General features: G+C 33.5%; 1 protein-coding gene across 1 annotated transcript in view; it reads left to right on the forward strand.

Moving 5' to 3' along the window:
* Positions 1–16611, forward strand: part of LOC106137276 (putative phosphatidate phosphatase) — a 58888-nt gene that overhangs the window by 26328 nt on the left and 15949 nt on the right. The window contains exon 3 of the mRNA XM_013338081.2: positions 8762–8959. Coding sequence (XP_013193535.1) covers positions 8762–8959 — 198 coding nt within the window. The remainder of the gene's footprint in view (positions 1–8761; positions 8960–16611) is intronic.

Raw genomic sequence — 16611 nt, forward strand, 5'->3', positions numbered from 1 at the left:
ATTTACTTAGATATGTCTAAACAGTTTAAAGAGCGTAACTTTTGTTTTTTATATGTATTGTATCATTATTTAAGAAACATTTTCTTAGAAAGTTCTTATTACTTCGGATCTCGTACGACAACAAAAACAATTTTTATTCAACAATATTACTTTTAAATTAGTTAATAACTATTATTTATATCTTTAAACATATAGGTACTCACTCCCGCAACACTTATCTTTAAAGATTTGATATTTATTTTATGCCTACCTGATCATACAACGACTAATTTTAATAACTAATAATTAAAAATAATAATAATTTTAATTATTATTATTTTTAATTATAATAATTTTAATGACTAATGTTAAGTTATTATAATGCACCAGATATTTAACAAACTTTCCTTACATAAATATTTTTATTTAAACTTTTAAGAAACGTTATCGCATGGACAAGTATTGTTTTGTATGCAAATAATTCTACGAACATTGCATTACTGAAGACCTTTTGAACTCTTGTTATTTTGTCTTTATTATTCGTCTTATAAATTTCAAATAACTACTAGAAATGCCAAAACTGTGTTATCTTATCGTTAATTTATTTGACCGCGAATCGCAAATCTGCAAATTGTTTACCATTTGATAAAAGTCTAAGAACTTTTCAACATCACATGTTTGATTTTGTTTATAGATGTTTTATTCTGGGAAGTAATGACGACATTACGTAGGTTTTTCAGGTACCTAATTATTATTATCAAGAAATATAACATAAGTTATGGCTGATTTTGAGTAGTAATAACCATATTATTACCATTTTGGTGAAGTCGCGTATTTAAGAATTGGTTTTATTGATTCGTTAGACCGGTCAGATCAACTCCTATAAGTATATTTGTATTTATCCTAAAAACAAATGAACATACATATGGTCACGTCTATATCCCTTGCGGGGTAGACAGAACCAACAGTCTTGTAAAGATTGATAGGCCACGTTCAGGTGTTTAGCTTAATGATAGAATTGAGATGCCAAAAGGGACAGGTTGCTAGCCCATTGCCTAAAAGTTGAATCCTAAGTTTATAAGCCTATCCCTTAGTCGCCATTTACTACATCCTTTAGAACGAGATGGAGTGCTCCTTTTATTTTTTTATTAGTGCCGGGAACCACACAGCGCCTGTTTAAATCTATCTAGAAATTTCCTCAAGCCTTGAACTTATATACCTCAATCAATAGTCTACCTATTTATAGGATCGATTGAATCAAGGTATTTATACACTCACCGCTCTGCACAATAGAAACTCTAATCTTCAAAAGTTTTATGTCAAACGAGGTTCCGCCCGAGGCTTCGCTTCCGTGAGAAAGTACCTCTGTTGTAAGGAAATGTGTGGTTGAAAGTCTTAGAAATTTGTTAGGTAAGATAGAAGAGCAAGAGGAAGCTGAAGAATCATATGGAGAAAATTCCATGAGCATCGAACGTGTAAAGTGAAAATAATATAGCTACAATTAATAAACAATAAGTATTTTTATTAAATAACATGTCCATTCGTGTGAATATTGATAAAACTCTTAGTTAATTAAAACAATTTGCAATCGCATTAGCTTTCTTAAATGCGGGTGAAATACTCCTATATATCACACTAGCGCTAGATTTGTCAATTTGTTGTCAACAATATGCCTTAAAAAGGCAACATTATGTCTTAAATGGTTGACTTGTAGATAATGCTTCTAGCATTAAGTCCGCCAATTGTGCTTTACATTTGTATTTTGTACAATGAAGTTAAAATAAATAACATACATACGTACATATAATCACGTCTATATCCCTTGCGGGGTGGACAGAGCCAACAGTCTTGAAAAGACTGATAGGCCACATTAAGCTATTTGGCTTAATGATAGAATTGAGATTCAAATAGTGACAGGTTGCTAGCATGGCGCCTAAAAGAAGAATCCCAATTTTATAAGCCTATCCCTTAGTCGCCTTTTACGACATCCACGGGGAAACAGATGGAGTGGTCCCATTGTTTTTTTCTATCGGTGCCGGGAACCACACGGCACAAATTAAAATAAATACATTAATTAAAAATATTATCCGGCCTCGAATAGGTAAGTAGGTAGGTCCTTCATTATTATTCGGAAGTTTTCAGCGCCGTGCCGTCACGGCATTGTCCCAAATTTAGCGACATGCGGGCCCGGGTTCATCTATTTTTGTACTTACGTCGATCCATTGAACCAATTTTTAATTGTTCAAATTACATCTAAGTATGAGACACAAAAGCTAAATGTAGCTTTTGTTTTTAAATTACTTAAACTATTTTAATAACTACTTGAACCGCAGGTGGTGCCCTGGACTGGAAGCCCAAAATACAGTTGTGAATTGTAATCGGAAATAATATACATAAATTTTTGTATTCTCTGGGTGTAACCTAGTTTAGAATCCACTACACTCTCCAATATGTGTTAAACATGTATTTTTAAGTGAAGATTTCCGCTTCACTTTTTTTTTCTTTACATACATACATATAGTCACGTCTATATCCCTTACGGGGTAGACAGAGCCAATAGTCCAGAAAAGACTGAATGGCCACGTTCAGCTGCTCGGCTTCATGATGGAATTGAGATCCAAATAGTGACAGGTTACCAGCCCATCGCCTAAAAAAAAGATCGCAATTTTATAAGCCTATCCCTTAGTCGCCTTTTACGACATCCATGGGAAAGAGATGCAGTGGTCTTATTCTTTTTTGTTTTGTATTTGTGCCGGGAACCACACGGCACATTTTTTTTTCTTAACAATATTCATAAAAAAATTAGTAATAAATTTTGTCTGACATGGAATAAAGATAGCGCCATGCATAAACCCAGACACATTGACTTATATATTACGCAAACAAAATATGTAGGTCTGTCTGTGCGGAAATTATGCGTTTATCTATTTCCGTTAAAATAGCAAATGTTGCAATTATGCAAAACACCACAAACTATTTTAAAACCCACGTTGATACTCGTACCAAGAAAATGAACTAGAGTAATTAAGTAGATTACAATAATCATTTCGAAGAGTATTTGCCATATAATATCCCTGAAATATTGTGAGAGCATGTAATGCTTCTTCTGGTTTATTAAATAACTAGCTGTGTTCGCGACTTCGTCCGCATTCGGATAGTTATTTTGGGCATCATTGAAGCCCTCAAGGATGAATAATTTCCCCGTTTTTTATTCACATTTGCCATTATTTCTTCGCTCCTAATAGTTGCAGCGTTATGTTATATAGCCTATAGCTTTCCTCGATAAATGGTCTATTCGACGCAAAAAGAATTTTTCAATTCGAACCAAACTCTTCAGCTTTATAATATTAGTATAGATTGTATTGTTTAAACATTCGAAGTTTTAAATAACAACATTATGGTGACAAAAACAAAAGTTCATTTCGCTGCATTTGACACATTTAACTTAATTAATATTATTTAGAGCTCCCAAAATATTGGAAATCACTAAAATACACCCACAAAATAAAATACATATAAGTATCCAACACAATAGTAAAGATATTTACTATAGTCGTATAATGTGAATAAGTTAACGACTGTCGGTTTGTATGTGACACTCCAATCCCCAGGGCAGGCGTAATCCCGAGTTATGTCAGCGGCTGTCCCCGTCTAAGCCTTTCTATTCCCGTCGGAATTCCATTCACAAACCGAAACGTATTTAAAGGTTCAGTTTTAAGCTCAGATAATAAAGTTGAATAATACTAAGCTCTGGAATTCCATTATCAAATGTACAGGTTCATTTGAACCTTTTTCCGTGACAACTTATGGTAATCAATCAAATCGTCGTAACTCATGTAGAATTTAGTTAAAATCAAAGAAATTGGAATACTCTTTATCCGATAAGAGAAGGTAAAAACTTAAGGAAGACTGAATTTTCATGTTGATATCTAACTCAGCTGTGACATTTATGTTTGCCAAATCATTTCACCGAATTGAATTCCAAATATTGAATTCCAAATTAGTGATGTAAAAAATTAGAGCGAAATTACTATTTCAACTATTGTTTAAGAAACAAATCGTGTGTTTGTCTAAACAAAAGCATTTCCAGGAAAACTATTGAGCTCTAATAGGATGTAACAATAACAACTGCTGAATCCTGTTAGCCGCTCGACCACCTCAATAATCCACTAGGGTTTATAATTTCCTTCTCAAAGTTAGTTAAATAAAAAGAATCTGCATTATTGGCTGAATTGATAAACTTGGTATTGTAATATTTTACCTAGGCCATGTACCAGACTCTTCCCTGAGTTAAGACCAATTAATTTTAAGACCAATGTATCTTAGTTGTAACTTAGTTGGCAAATAAATGAATATGAATTAGTTTGAGCTTTCCGACGCTTTTAAGATGAGGAGACATATCGTTAAAAAAACACATAATATTTTAGACAACTGGATGTCTCAATATACCTATGTAGATTGGTCCAAAATATGAATTAGGATCCCCTGAAAAATATGAGTAGGTCCCACAAGAGTCGCTTCGTCTAAAACAAATTTACAAATTTTGTAAAGTTATTTCATCAACAAACGTACTTTGTGATCTAATCAGGGACGTCCTGGCGAAACTTCAGTCAGGCAGAAGTGGCTTCGTGTAAAATAACTTACTAATCTATTCTCTTTATCTACGTAGTATATTTTTAGTATCGACGTAGTAAGTATTACTTCATCAGCACGATCATTAATTTCGTTAATTATCGCGCTCACGATAATCAATTCGCATGCAAATGCACCAGCGAGTAGCATAAACGTCGCGGCGATGCACCGACCCGCGTTTTTGTCGTAAATGCCGATCACGGACCACATAACAGACACGCTTTCTTTGCGATATGAGTTATCGTATCTGTTGGTTTTAATTACTGTTTTATTGACTTAGGATTATATGCCTTCTATTGATAATTTCTGTTTGACTAAAAATTTTTGGTTTTAAAAAGCTTTTGTTTCACAGATAAAGTATTAAAATTGATATTAAACAGAAGTTTTTTTAATAATACCTAAGTACTCGCGTAAAATGTGATCTCAAGTCATACGATCCTAGTCCTCGTTACCTACTTAATTAACGCATTTAAGGTTATTTAAATCTATTCTTTTTCAACTTTTACACCATAATGGGGTAAATAAAGCACTAGACAGAATCTAGAACACAAATTCCTATACAGCTAGTGAAAACAGAAGGATCTTTGAAAATGGAACGATAAAAGCTGTTTCATATGAAAATTTATTCATACGAACGAACATTGAAGAGTTTATAAATGCAGTAACGATCATGTCATCAATATTCGTTGTTGACATGCAAATCTATTAATATCCCCTAATAGATAAAGCCTATCTGATTTGCATGACATGTTTATGGTAATATGTATGAAAGCTAATTTGACATGCTTGTCATTTGTTTTGCACGAATTAATTTATGCGCCAATTATGTTTGAGCTATCGTTGTGATATAGTTTGTAATGTATTTACTTTGTTACAATGTAGATCAGTAGCCGTATGGTTTTCAGTAGAATGTGATAGGATCAGTTCATCTGTACCTGTGGATGCTGTAGATCGTTTTAAAACAATAACCCAAATCTTTACTACTACATTTACTTAAATAAGTTCATTAAAAGAATGTCCGAAGCTCGTAAGTGTCAGGGTGGTTGTTGATATTGAAAATGTTTGCCAAATCCTTTCACAAAATCAAGATCATTTAAGTATATTACAGATCCAAGGTTATGAAGGCAACAAGTGAGAATACAATTTGTAATGTTGTTTTTAAAATAAAGTATCTGATTCTGTTTGTCTTGAAGAAAAAAAAAGGCATAAAGCCTTTAATATGGTTTAGGTTCTCTTTTAAGATATAATTGCTCTGAATAAGTAAGTTTTCTTAATTAAGAAGGAAAAGAGACTTAAAATAACAATAACTTTATTTCCTGTAAATAGAGCACAACGCTTGCTTTGCATAGGAAACAAACAATGAATTGTACACCTATTTTGCCATTCAAATGTAAACTAGACTTATCTATAAAGGTGCGGTTACACCAGTGATAAGAGACATAGCTTGCGTGGTATCAGTTGGAGTGGGTGGAGAGAATTTAAGGCATTACTCAGAGAATGCATAAATATCACACCCACAGTAAAGGCCGGTGGAGGTCAATATTGTTGTGTTGACAATAACGCTGATAAAGAAATAGTATTTAGAAAGTAGTAGCTGGAATTAACTTCAAAGCTATTTAAATAAATTTACAAGCAAGAAATATAATGTAAATGGACTTGTTAAAGGAATATTTTAGAGATCCCTCTTATCATTATAGTGAACCGCAACACACGCTGTTTCAAATCTTGTATAATTTCATATTTTATTAGGATCTGTTGTAATTTACTGTTCTTCCCTTTTGCATTAATCTCTCACTCAATTGCAAATATCGTATGGAGAAATGACGTCTACGCACAAATAGATAAAATTAAATTATACCGCAATGAATCAGACAGCGAATTAATTCTTTTCCGAGAACTTATCTAAAAAGATAATAATTTTAGTGAACAGGAAAATTAATGTAGTGTCACTCATTTCGCAAAAAAAAAGTAGAGACATTTTCAATGCGTGTTAGTTATTTTCGCTGCCTTCCTTTGTATAAAGATTTGCTATGTTTCTTGAGAACAGATATGGAACAGAAATGGAATATGGAATATGATGTAAAACGTCAGTAATAGGTATACTCACTTCTAGTACCTAGCTATACCTATCTATCTTACCCTATATTTACACTTACATACTTGATTTGACATTGACTCTTAATGTTATTTACAGATATCATTAAAAATCGACTTCTCACGTACTCATCCTGACGACCCAGAAATTTTTCAACAGAAGTGATTCGCCTCCAAAAAAAAACAAGTCGCTATCATTTCCGTATTTGTCCGGACACACATCCTCAGCTACCTGTTTCATTTCAGCTAGAGAACTCATCGGTTCGTTATCACCGCTTAACACCCATTTACGGTTAATTGGGCGGTCACGTAATACTTAGTACTAAGCACACATCTGCTCTCAACTTTGTGCGTGCTTTCAATTTCTTATTTAACGACTTCAAAGAGATCCTCATTAAACTGTTTATACTTAAAATCAAAGCAAATTAAGTAGCTTTTTTCTTTTGAATCGTCTACACGAATAAAGGTAACTTTGAAATTTGTACTTCTACAGATCTTTAAAAATAGGCTGCTACTTTGAACTGAAAGAGTTCATTCTTCATGTACTTATTTTTGAGCCTTGAAGTTTCAACAGGTAAATTTAATGCTAAAAGCTTTATCCTCCCGGCAACCTTAAGTAATTCTCACCTTCATAATATTTTTAAACTTTTTAAAATGTTTACACAAGCTGCAAAACAACACAATAATAATTCTGATGAAATCCGTTTAGTAGATCAGACCAGAATAACTCATTAAAAAGGTGATATATAAAATTTTATCTCAGCATTCGCATAAAAAGCGATCACGCCACTTTTTGGCACAACCAACAAATGAGATGATAAAACAGCAGTTACCATTCCGAATGCGTTCGACCCCAGAATGCTGACATTGCGCCATTATCTCAAGGCCGCAAATTGCAACATGCGATACTGTAATCTAATTACACACGTAATACTATACAAGTTGTATCACTAGCAACTATCACGATCGATTCTGCATAAAGATAATGTATGCAAATTGAAGAAAACAGGTTCGTTAAATTTTATTTAACAACAACTTTGCCATGAAATGTTTATTTCGAAAGAATGCACTGATATTCACGTTTTTAAGTGCAACTTGCGTTAACGATAAAACTAAATAATTTTTTAAAATTAATGTTTAACTATAACCTTTTCAAATCTTCTTCCTTGCCTGCGCCCCTTACTTAGAATATTCGCAGGCTTTAATATTTTCTGTTTGATCTCTGCGTATATTACTGTGTTTAATCCAATATTGTCCGTGGTCTATGATCTCCCGCCGCTCTTTTTCTTGTCAACAAGAGGCATGTGTGCTTTTTAGACAGAATACTGTGTTCATTTATCTAATAAATATAAAGTAACGAAAATTACTCATATTTCATAAGCTAGTTGCGTCAGCTTTATTTTTACTGACTTGTTATCAACGTAATTACTTTTTGCATTCGTAACTACTAAGTTAAATTCTCGTCATTTTTTCTCTTAACCTCCAGTGTCCTTTAAAGACCAGTTTGTGTTTCAAATAATGTACCAATGTCTTAATACAGTGTCAAGTTATTCTTGATCCATTATGCAGATCAAGCCTTAACAGTCTTAGAAGGTTTGACCATCAGTCCATGTAGGCTACTAGATGACACGATTAGCGAAGTTAAATCATTACAAATGTAATCATGATAGTGTTTTGCATGGTCGTCTAGTTGGTGACCATGTAAAATGTTATCGTATTCATGATTATGCGACTAATATTTAAATACTACTACTACTTTAATCTTCTAAACTTGAAATTGTTCTTGAACGGGCCGAGGGTCTATTGGGTCTAGTCGAAATAATAAACAGAATTTTTCCCGTTCAAGATATCGTCTTATTGTCGTCTCGTCTCAGTGTCGATTGTCCTTTTTATCACCGTCTGTCAGTCGGTTTTAGTCATCTAAATTGTCAAGTGAAAGAGTGTTTGTCCATGGAGGCTGAACGGCCGCTACACTTCTTTTAGGCAACCAGCCACTATATAAATCTCTAAGTAGTGCGATTTACCATGTAAAGTTTCTATTCTCAATTGTCCCCAGATGTGTTTAACTGAATGGATCAGGCTCCGAGACTTCATGGGCGGCAGGTCCCGCACCATCTTCGGCGTGAACATCCCGGCTTGGGCCTGGGAAGCCTACAAGGTCATCGGTGTGTTCCTCTTTGGTTGCGCGTGTCAGCAACTCACCACGGATATAGCTAAATACACCATTGGAAGATTGAGACCGCACTTCTTTGATGTAAGTAATTTTTTAAATATGTTTTTTATAGATTAGTAAATCAATTGTTTGATGTGACATTATTATTAAGTAGTAGAGACTGAAATAGTTTTCGTCGCATCTAAAAGAGTTATTCGTGGCGTGTTATAAACTGAAAATTTTAATTGTCAAGACATTTTGAACATATTTGTTTATAATTCGTCGGGGATAGTTCAAATCCGCGTAACTAGCATTGGATAATTCTGCGTATATGACAAATGTAGCCATTTTAAGTTTTCGCAAGCAATTCACGCAAAATCTTGATAGGCTGCCACCGACTTGAAACGAGTTCATTTCGAACAACCGGAAGCCTGAAATCGCCAAATAACAACACTGCGTATCTTTCGCGAGCAAGTGTCGACACCGCGTATGTGATTTGGTGACACCGGCACCGAGTTTGTTGTTTAATATATACATATGGTCACGTCTATATCCCTTGCGGGGTAGACAGAGCCAACAGGCTTGAAAAGACTGAATTGCCACGTCCAGCTATTTGGCTTAATGATAGAATTGAGATTCAAATAGTGACAGGTTGCTAGCCCATCGCCTAACTACCTAAGAATCCCAAGTTTGTAAGCCTATCCCTTAGTCGTCTTTTACGACATCCATGAGAAAGAGATGGAGTGGTCCTATTCTTTTTGTATTGGTGCCGGGAACCACACGGTACAAATGTTGTTTAATTTTGCAATAAAACTGTGTATTTACTTAAAAATTATCATTGCCAACGTCAGGTAAGTGTAAATGTAATGTTTTTTTTTCGTATATTTTAAATTATCAATTTCTAAACTTTTAAATCTCATTTCTAAACTTTCCAATAGACTTAGCTCTGCCGCTTATGCTGTTAGGAGGATCCGACAATTGACAGATGTAGCTACAGCTAGGCTTGTTTATTTCAGCTATTTTTATAGCTTGTTATCTTATGGTTTACTTTTATGGGGTAGCGCGGCTGATATACAAACTATTTTTATAATTCAGAAAAGGGCCATTCGCGCAATTTACCCACCGCATTAATATATCGCAAAATTTTAGTACCAAGAGACTCGTTAAGACAACTCTTTAAGAAAATAAACATACCTACAGTAGCGTCCCAGTACATTTTTGATCTTATAATGTATGTTAGGAAAAATACCTCTTTTTTTCAAAAAGTTAGTGCCACAACTGATAGAAATTTACGTAATAAACATAAATTAGTCATGCCGTATCATAGGCTTTGCAAAGTCAGTAAATCATTTATGGGGAACTGTATACGATTTTATAATAGGATGCCGGAGTCTGGTCTTGATATGCCCAACCGAAAATTCAAAGGGTATGTAAAGAAAGTACTCTGTGAGAAGGCTTATTATAGGACTGATGATTACCTTAATGATAAAAACATCTGGCTTGAGCTTGGCACAGGAACCTCGTAATGAATTGTAGTTTGATTTGAACTTAAATCAAAATTCAGTACACTCTGTACATAAATCTTTTTAAAATTGACAATCCATAATATATATATATATATATATATATTTTAATAATAATAAAATCTATCTGAACAATGTATTCTCTCGTCCACATTCGATTCTAAGTTTAATTGATAATGTGAAGTTGACGTTGTTGAAGAAAATGCTGCAGTGAAATACATAATTTGAACCTGCCTCTTATTAATTAATAGAATAGTAATCTATAACTGTTTACACTTTATAAATGAACAATTTGGTGAGTCTTTTTTTGTTAGAAATTATATCTTTTTGTTTAGTTACTTTGTTGATTTTTATAATTTGATTTTAATTAAGTATTACCTACATTTGTTACATTTATCTAACATTTATTCATTTTATCTAACTTTTATAAGAAGCAAAGATTTTTCAATAATTTTGTATAGTTTTATTTTCTACATTGAATAATATTTTTGTTAAAATAATGATATTTGTTTCATATCAAAACCGCGTACTTTCCCCATCAGTTCCATTGTTATAAGTTTATGGTCAAAGCAAATCCGCGTAATTGTCGTAGGGCCTTAATTATTTACTTAAATTGATATATTTTCTACCAAGAGATAGAACACATTACTAATAACTTTTTGTGTAAAAATGAGCTTTAAATTAATTGAATTAATAAAGTTATTAAGTTTTAACCTTCCCCTGTAAAATTGGATCTATTGCAGATACGCACCTTTTACGTATGGTAGATTCGCGGATTTGCACTATCCCCGACGAATTGTAACATATAATATATATAACATATAATCACGTCTATGCGGGTATATATTCTTGCAGGGTAGGCAGAGCCAACAGTCATCAAAAACTGAAAGGCCACGTTCAGCCGCTTGGCTTAATGATAGAATTAAGATTCAAATAGTGACAGGTTGCTAGCCCATCGCATAAAAGAGGAATCCCAAGTTTATAAGCCTATTCTTTAGTCGCCTTTTACGACATCAACGGGAAAGAAATGGAGTGGTCTTATTCTTTTTTCAATTGGTGCTCGGAACCACACGGCACATAATGTTTATAATTGGTTTTCCCATATTCTAGTAACAAGAGCTCAAACGGAAATTAGTTCTCTATTATTAACATAACTTTCCAACAACACAATACCATAACAAAACAGCTTATCAAAAGCAATTATTCGCGTAAAGTTACCGATTTGCGTATGACGTGGGAAATTAATTGTTTCTTCAGCACGTGCATTTGTAGCTACGTGTCGCCTTTCACGTATGTAGCTCCTATAATAGAATATTTGCATATATAATATCTACATTGTTATCTTTACCATTAGAATATCGTAGAAAATCTATTGTGTTATTGTAATTGCTTGCTGGGAGACGTTACATCATTCTTAAGCTAAAATTCTTCTGAAAAATCAAATAAATGAGTTTTTTTTTTTTGGGAATTTCATGGGTCTCAATCTGTCTGATGATTAAGTAAGATAAATACATAATAATAAATATATACGATACGGTATAAATTACACTGATTGAGTTAGCCCGAAGTAAGTTCGAGACGTGTGTTGCGAGATACTAAGTCAATGATACTATATTTTATAATAAATACTTATATAGATAAACATCCAAGACCCAGGCCAATCAGAAAAAGTTCTTTTCTCATCAGGCCCTGGCCGGGATTCGAACCCTGGACCTCCGGTGTCACAGACAAACGTACTACCACTGTGCCACAGAACCCGTCAAAGAGCTAAATGGTGCACGCAAATTTAAATTGACACTAAAAATATCGTCACCAATAGTTTTGTTATGACAAAACGTATACATAATTTTCTTTTACCTTTGCCCGGGCCATAACTTGGTAACATGCATGAAACTTAAGCATTCAACTACATCCCACTTAAAGTTCGATATATTGCAAAATGTCGACCTCATAAAAGCAAAGTGTCAACAATTTTATTGCGCAGTAACAGTATCGATCGGTACTAAAATTTGTATGTTTGCAAATACGCGAACTCATTTCCAACAACTTTATTGCAAAGTTAACAAGAAACTACAAGCAACTTTATAAGGATGTCGTATTTTTGTGTTCAATTAAAATTCTATCGTTCTCTAGTTACATTGTCTTGTCAATTAGCTTTATCTTCTGTTCTCCATAGTAATAACATTGTAGCACTTAATTTCTTGCCGTTTGTACCCTTTGTCCTAACACTTTCACATAGGTTGGCCTAATGGCAGTCACCAATGAGGCTATTGAAACGGCAAATATTATAGAGGAAAATTTTAAAATCTTTTGAAAACCTCGATACGCCATATTACGAAAGAACGAAATAAACCAGTATGTGTACATCTTGAATCGTGGCTTTAAAAAAAGACACTTAATCTATTGACAGAACATCGTGACTACTAAATTGTTTATAGTAATATTGGTTGCGATTTAAATTATCCTTTATTATAACATCACTATGCATTCCCGTCAACACAATATAATTAGTTATCATGTTTTTCTAATTTTTATTACCTTGATTGTTCGACACGTCTACGTGGTCTGTCTGTGGTCCAAGATATTGATATGAGTTAATGAAATTTATCTGTTCCCTGGAGTATTTATGCTGTCGTAAAACGTGCTTTAGGAAGCGATAACGTTTTATAGTTGCGGCGTGGACACAACTACTGCCGAGTCTGTTAAGTAATGGCATCACTAACGAAATTGTATTGATTGCAAGTATGGGTGTGTCAAATTATTATTTCGTTAATAAGAAAAGCTTCGGTATATATTAGACAGTTTCTAATGAAGAGTTGAAAGTTATACTACAAAAAAAAAACAGTTTTCTCTATTATAAAAGACTGTAATTGGAAATTATCACAGAAATTTTCGTAAATTACAATTACAGCGAAATGCTTTCAGTTATCTAAAATCTCTATTGATAAATGACTTCTTTGTATGTATTGTATTTACGCTATATATGACAGTATTGAATTCCTGATCTTTATGAATGAACTTTACTCAGGCAGCAGTGATATGCTGGCATAAATTAAACGAATTGAATAATTTTATAATTAAGCAGACTCCTTATAAATTTTTCACAACTTGGAAAGATACTTCTTGAAAAGTAACGGCGTGTACGTAGTAAAGGCATACTTGCATTTCTAGATAGACCATTGAAAGTTTTGCCTCCTCCATATCATATACGAATGTTAAAAGCCTTAAGTTCTAAACAAACGGTTCGTCGTGAGAAACAGGTCAAGAACAAAACCTAGGAAGTCCTAAATTTTATGCCTGTGCTCTTTTCTTATTTTATAACAATGTAACATTTGTGAGTTGTTTTCCGAGACCAAAATAACAACGTCCCTATTCAATTCAACGTATTTGTTTATTATTGGATTTGTTTTCCATCATAAAGAATCTATTGAAACTTAAACTTTTTTTTTAAAGAAATTCAAATAATGGCGTAAAAAAAATTAACGTAACGTAATAGAAGCTTCACCATTTCAAATTCTTTGTTCCCTATACTTAAGAATATGACCACCTCTAATACCAGCTCGTTTCTATGGATGTCCAAGAGAAAGGTTTATAAACATGGGCTTCTTTAAAGCGATATGCTAGCAACCTGTCACTATTTAAATCTCAATTCTATCATTTACATATATCTCAACGTCCTTGGAGTTTTCAAGACTGTTGGCTCTATCAACTCCGTAAAGAATAAAGACGACACAGACGATAAAAAGTGATGCTATTCTACTCTACCGACCACCAGCAGTTTGAAATCGTCTGGTTTTACTGATATCAACTAGTTATATACTATAAAGTTTCAGTTCAGAGCTTGAGGCCGCCAATTATCTATATTTTGACTAATTTTTATCCATTTCACCTTCAGTTAATAGATAATTGATAATGATTCTGAACAATAAATGCGCCTCACATAGTACGCGCAAAACTAAAGGAATAGAATCCGCAAGTTGTCATTTCCAGAGGCGCCTTTCTATATTTACCTCACGTCTTGCCGCTGGGTGGCACGTCTCGCCCGTTCCTTTAAATATACCAAAATCAATTAACTCTTCCACTAAGTAGTGAAACCGAAGTGCTGGTTTAATTAAGGAGGAATGTTTTTGTTAGGATCGCATCGTACTTGATAAATCACTGCCGCCGTCTGACATGTTCGTATCTATAGTAAATACTCGTACATAGCTTGAATAGTTTAGCAATAGAAGTATTGAAGATTTTAAATCAAGTTGGGCTCAAACCTGTTTTGTCGACGTCGATATTCTGCTATTCGCATCTGGAGGCGAAGACCACGTCAAGAGTAGACTTTGAAAAGCCTAAATCTAACAATACCTCATGTCTATTGTTTCTCGTTTTTATTACTCTATAGTATAATAAAATTATAATTGTCAAATAACGGTCAGCATAAAAGTGCAGGACCGGAACTGGTTGCATATGGTGACGGCGGAGCGGCGCCGGCGCAATATGTCAAAAATACAAGACGCAACGGAGCGACGCGCGATAATATGACAGCTGTGTCTGCTTAAAAGTTAATAAAGATGGTGAAGTATTTCCAAAGGCAAAAGGAATCGTAATGAATATGCTGAACAATAAAATAATTCTTAAGCATTATTTAGGCAGTTTTAAGCTTTTGAATAATATTCGTTCTATCGATTGTATGTAAACTAACTGATAATAAAATAGACATTATACTTTTTACTTACAAAACTTTGTTTTTACGTCGTAAGTTAAAATTTGTGAATCAAAACGATCTCAAACCGGCTCTGATTCAGATTTCTAAAGCGTGCAAGTGTTTCACTTGACTATACACACACCTCCTAACTTATTCAGTAACTAATTCAGACAAGTGAAATAGTATTAATTTACTTCTTAGATACTATATAACTTTAATGTCTGAATTAGTTGCTGAATCATTGGCGTCTGCCAAAGCAAATGGAATTCGTGCTAAATCTGATTTTATTCCGTTTCAAATAACATCACGAGCTTTTATTATGTTCACCAACTCCAATTCAACATCAATTTCGCAGTACCGGGATAGCATACTGTCAGTGTAGTATAAAAGGAAGGGGTAATACAAAAGGTATATAGAGAACAGCACGCTTGATCGACGAGGCGAGACGGCGGGCCGTCAGACGATCACAAAGGTCGCTTTGATATTTTTACTAAGACATGTTTTATTTTGATGTGTCTTGAGTCCAAGTTTCAAAAGCCGTCGCTTTTATTTCAAATTGACGTAGGAGATGAAAGTATGTTAAAGTCAACATATTTTGCTTTGTAACTACAGATCAAACTTCTTTATTCGCAAATATATCTGTTCCATTTTTAAAATTACTTACTAACATTGTCGTTGTGTTCGTATTTAACTGTATGATAAACCTTCATGATGTCATTGCATTAAGGTATTTTTACTTTATCATCTTACTCATCTAGGTTACTTTTGTATACTCTGCCAGGGTAATCTAGTAAATCATCGTTGCCTTCTATCATAACATTATCACGATCAGACAATGAAGCTATGAACTTAATATTTCAACCGTTTGTATTGAAATTGACAACGTGCAAAGAAAACAAATCAGTATTGACAATAAAAACCATCAGATATTAAATTTATACCATGTCACGTACTATGTTTTGTTCCCTTAAATCGTTTCATGCGTAAACCAGTAGCTAGGGATCACATTGTTCAACGACCACTACACAAAACCCATTATTATACTTACTGCAATAAAAGATGAGATATTAAAAGCATAATATTTGAACTTCAGTTATATTTTATTTAGGAGTGTTGTATTGATTTTATGAGAAAACATTTAGCTTTTTATACCAACAGTTCCACTTTATTGAAAGAGATCAGTGGTGCGTGTTTTATAGTAAAAAAAACTATCGTATGCGTCCGTTAGTACGTGACATCGGATGTATAAATGAAATGTGTTTGTCATCGTTCACGTGTTAAAATGAAAAGACAGTGATTTGCAAAATTATATAAGTTAAACTAAACCAAAATTGTATACCTTTAAAAAATTGTCTGACTTTAACATAAAAGCTTAGGTACTTGAACTATATATGATTTTCGTACTTCACTGTCTCTTTTGCAAATAGCCGATTTACTGCAGAAATTTAATTTTTAAAATATTACGAGTGTAATTTATGAGTGTCATCTTTCATCATTCAACCAGACTGTAATGTACAAATCTTGTCTTTCTTCTTTAA

This window comes from Amyelois transitella, chromosome 19 (assembly GCF_032362555.1).
Source record: "Amyelois transitella isolate CPQ chromosome 19, ilAmyTran1.1, whole genome shotgun sequence".
NCBI classification, from domain to species: Eukaryota; Metazoa; Arthropoda; class Insecta; order Lepidoptera; family Pyralidae; genus Amyelois; species Amyelois transitella.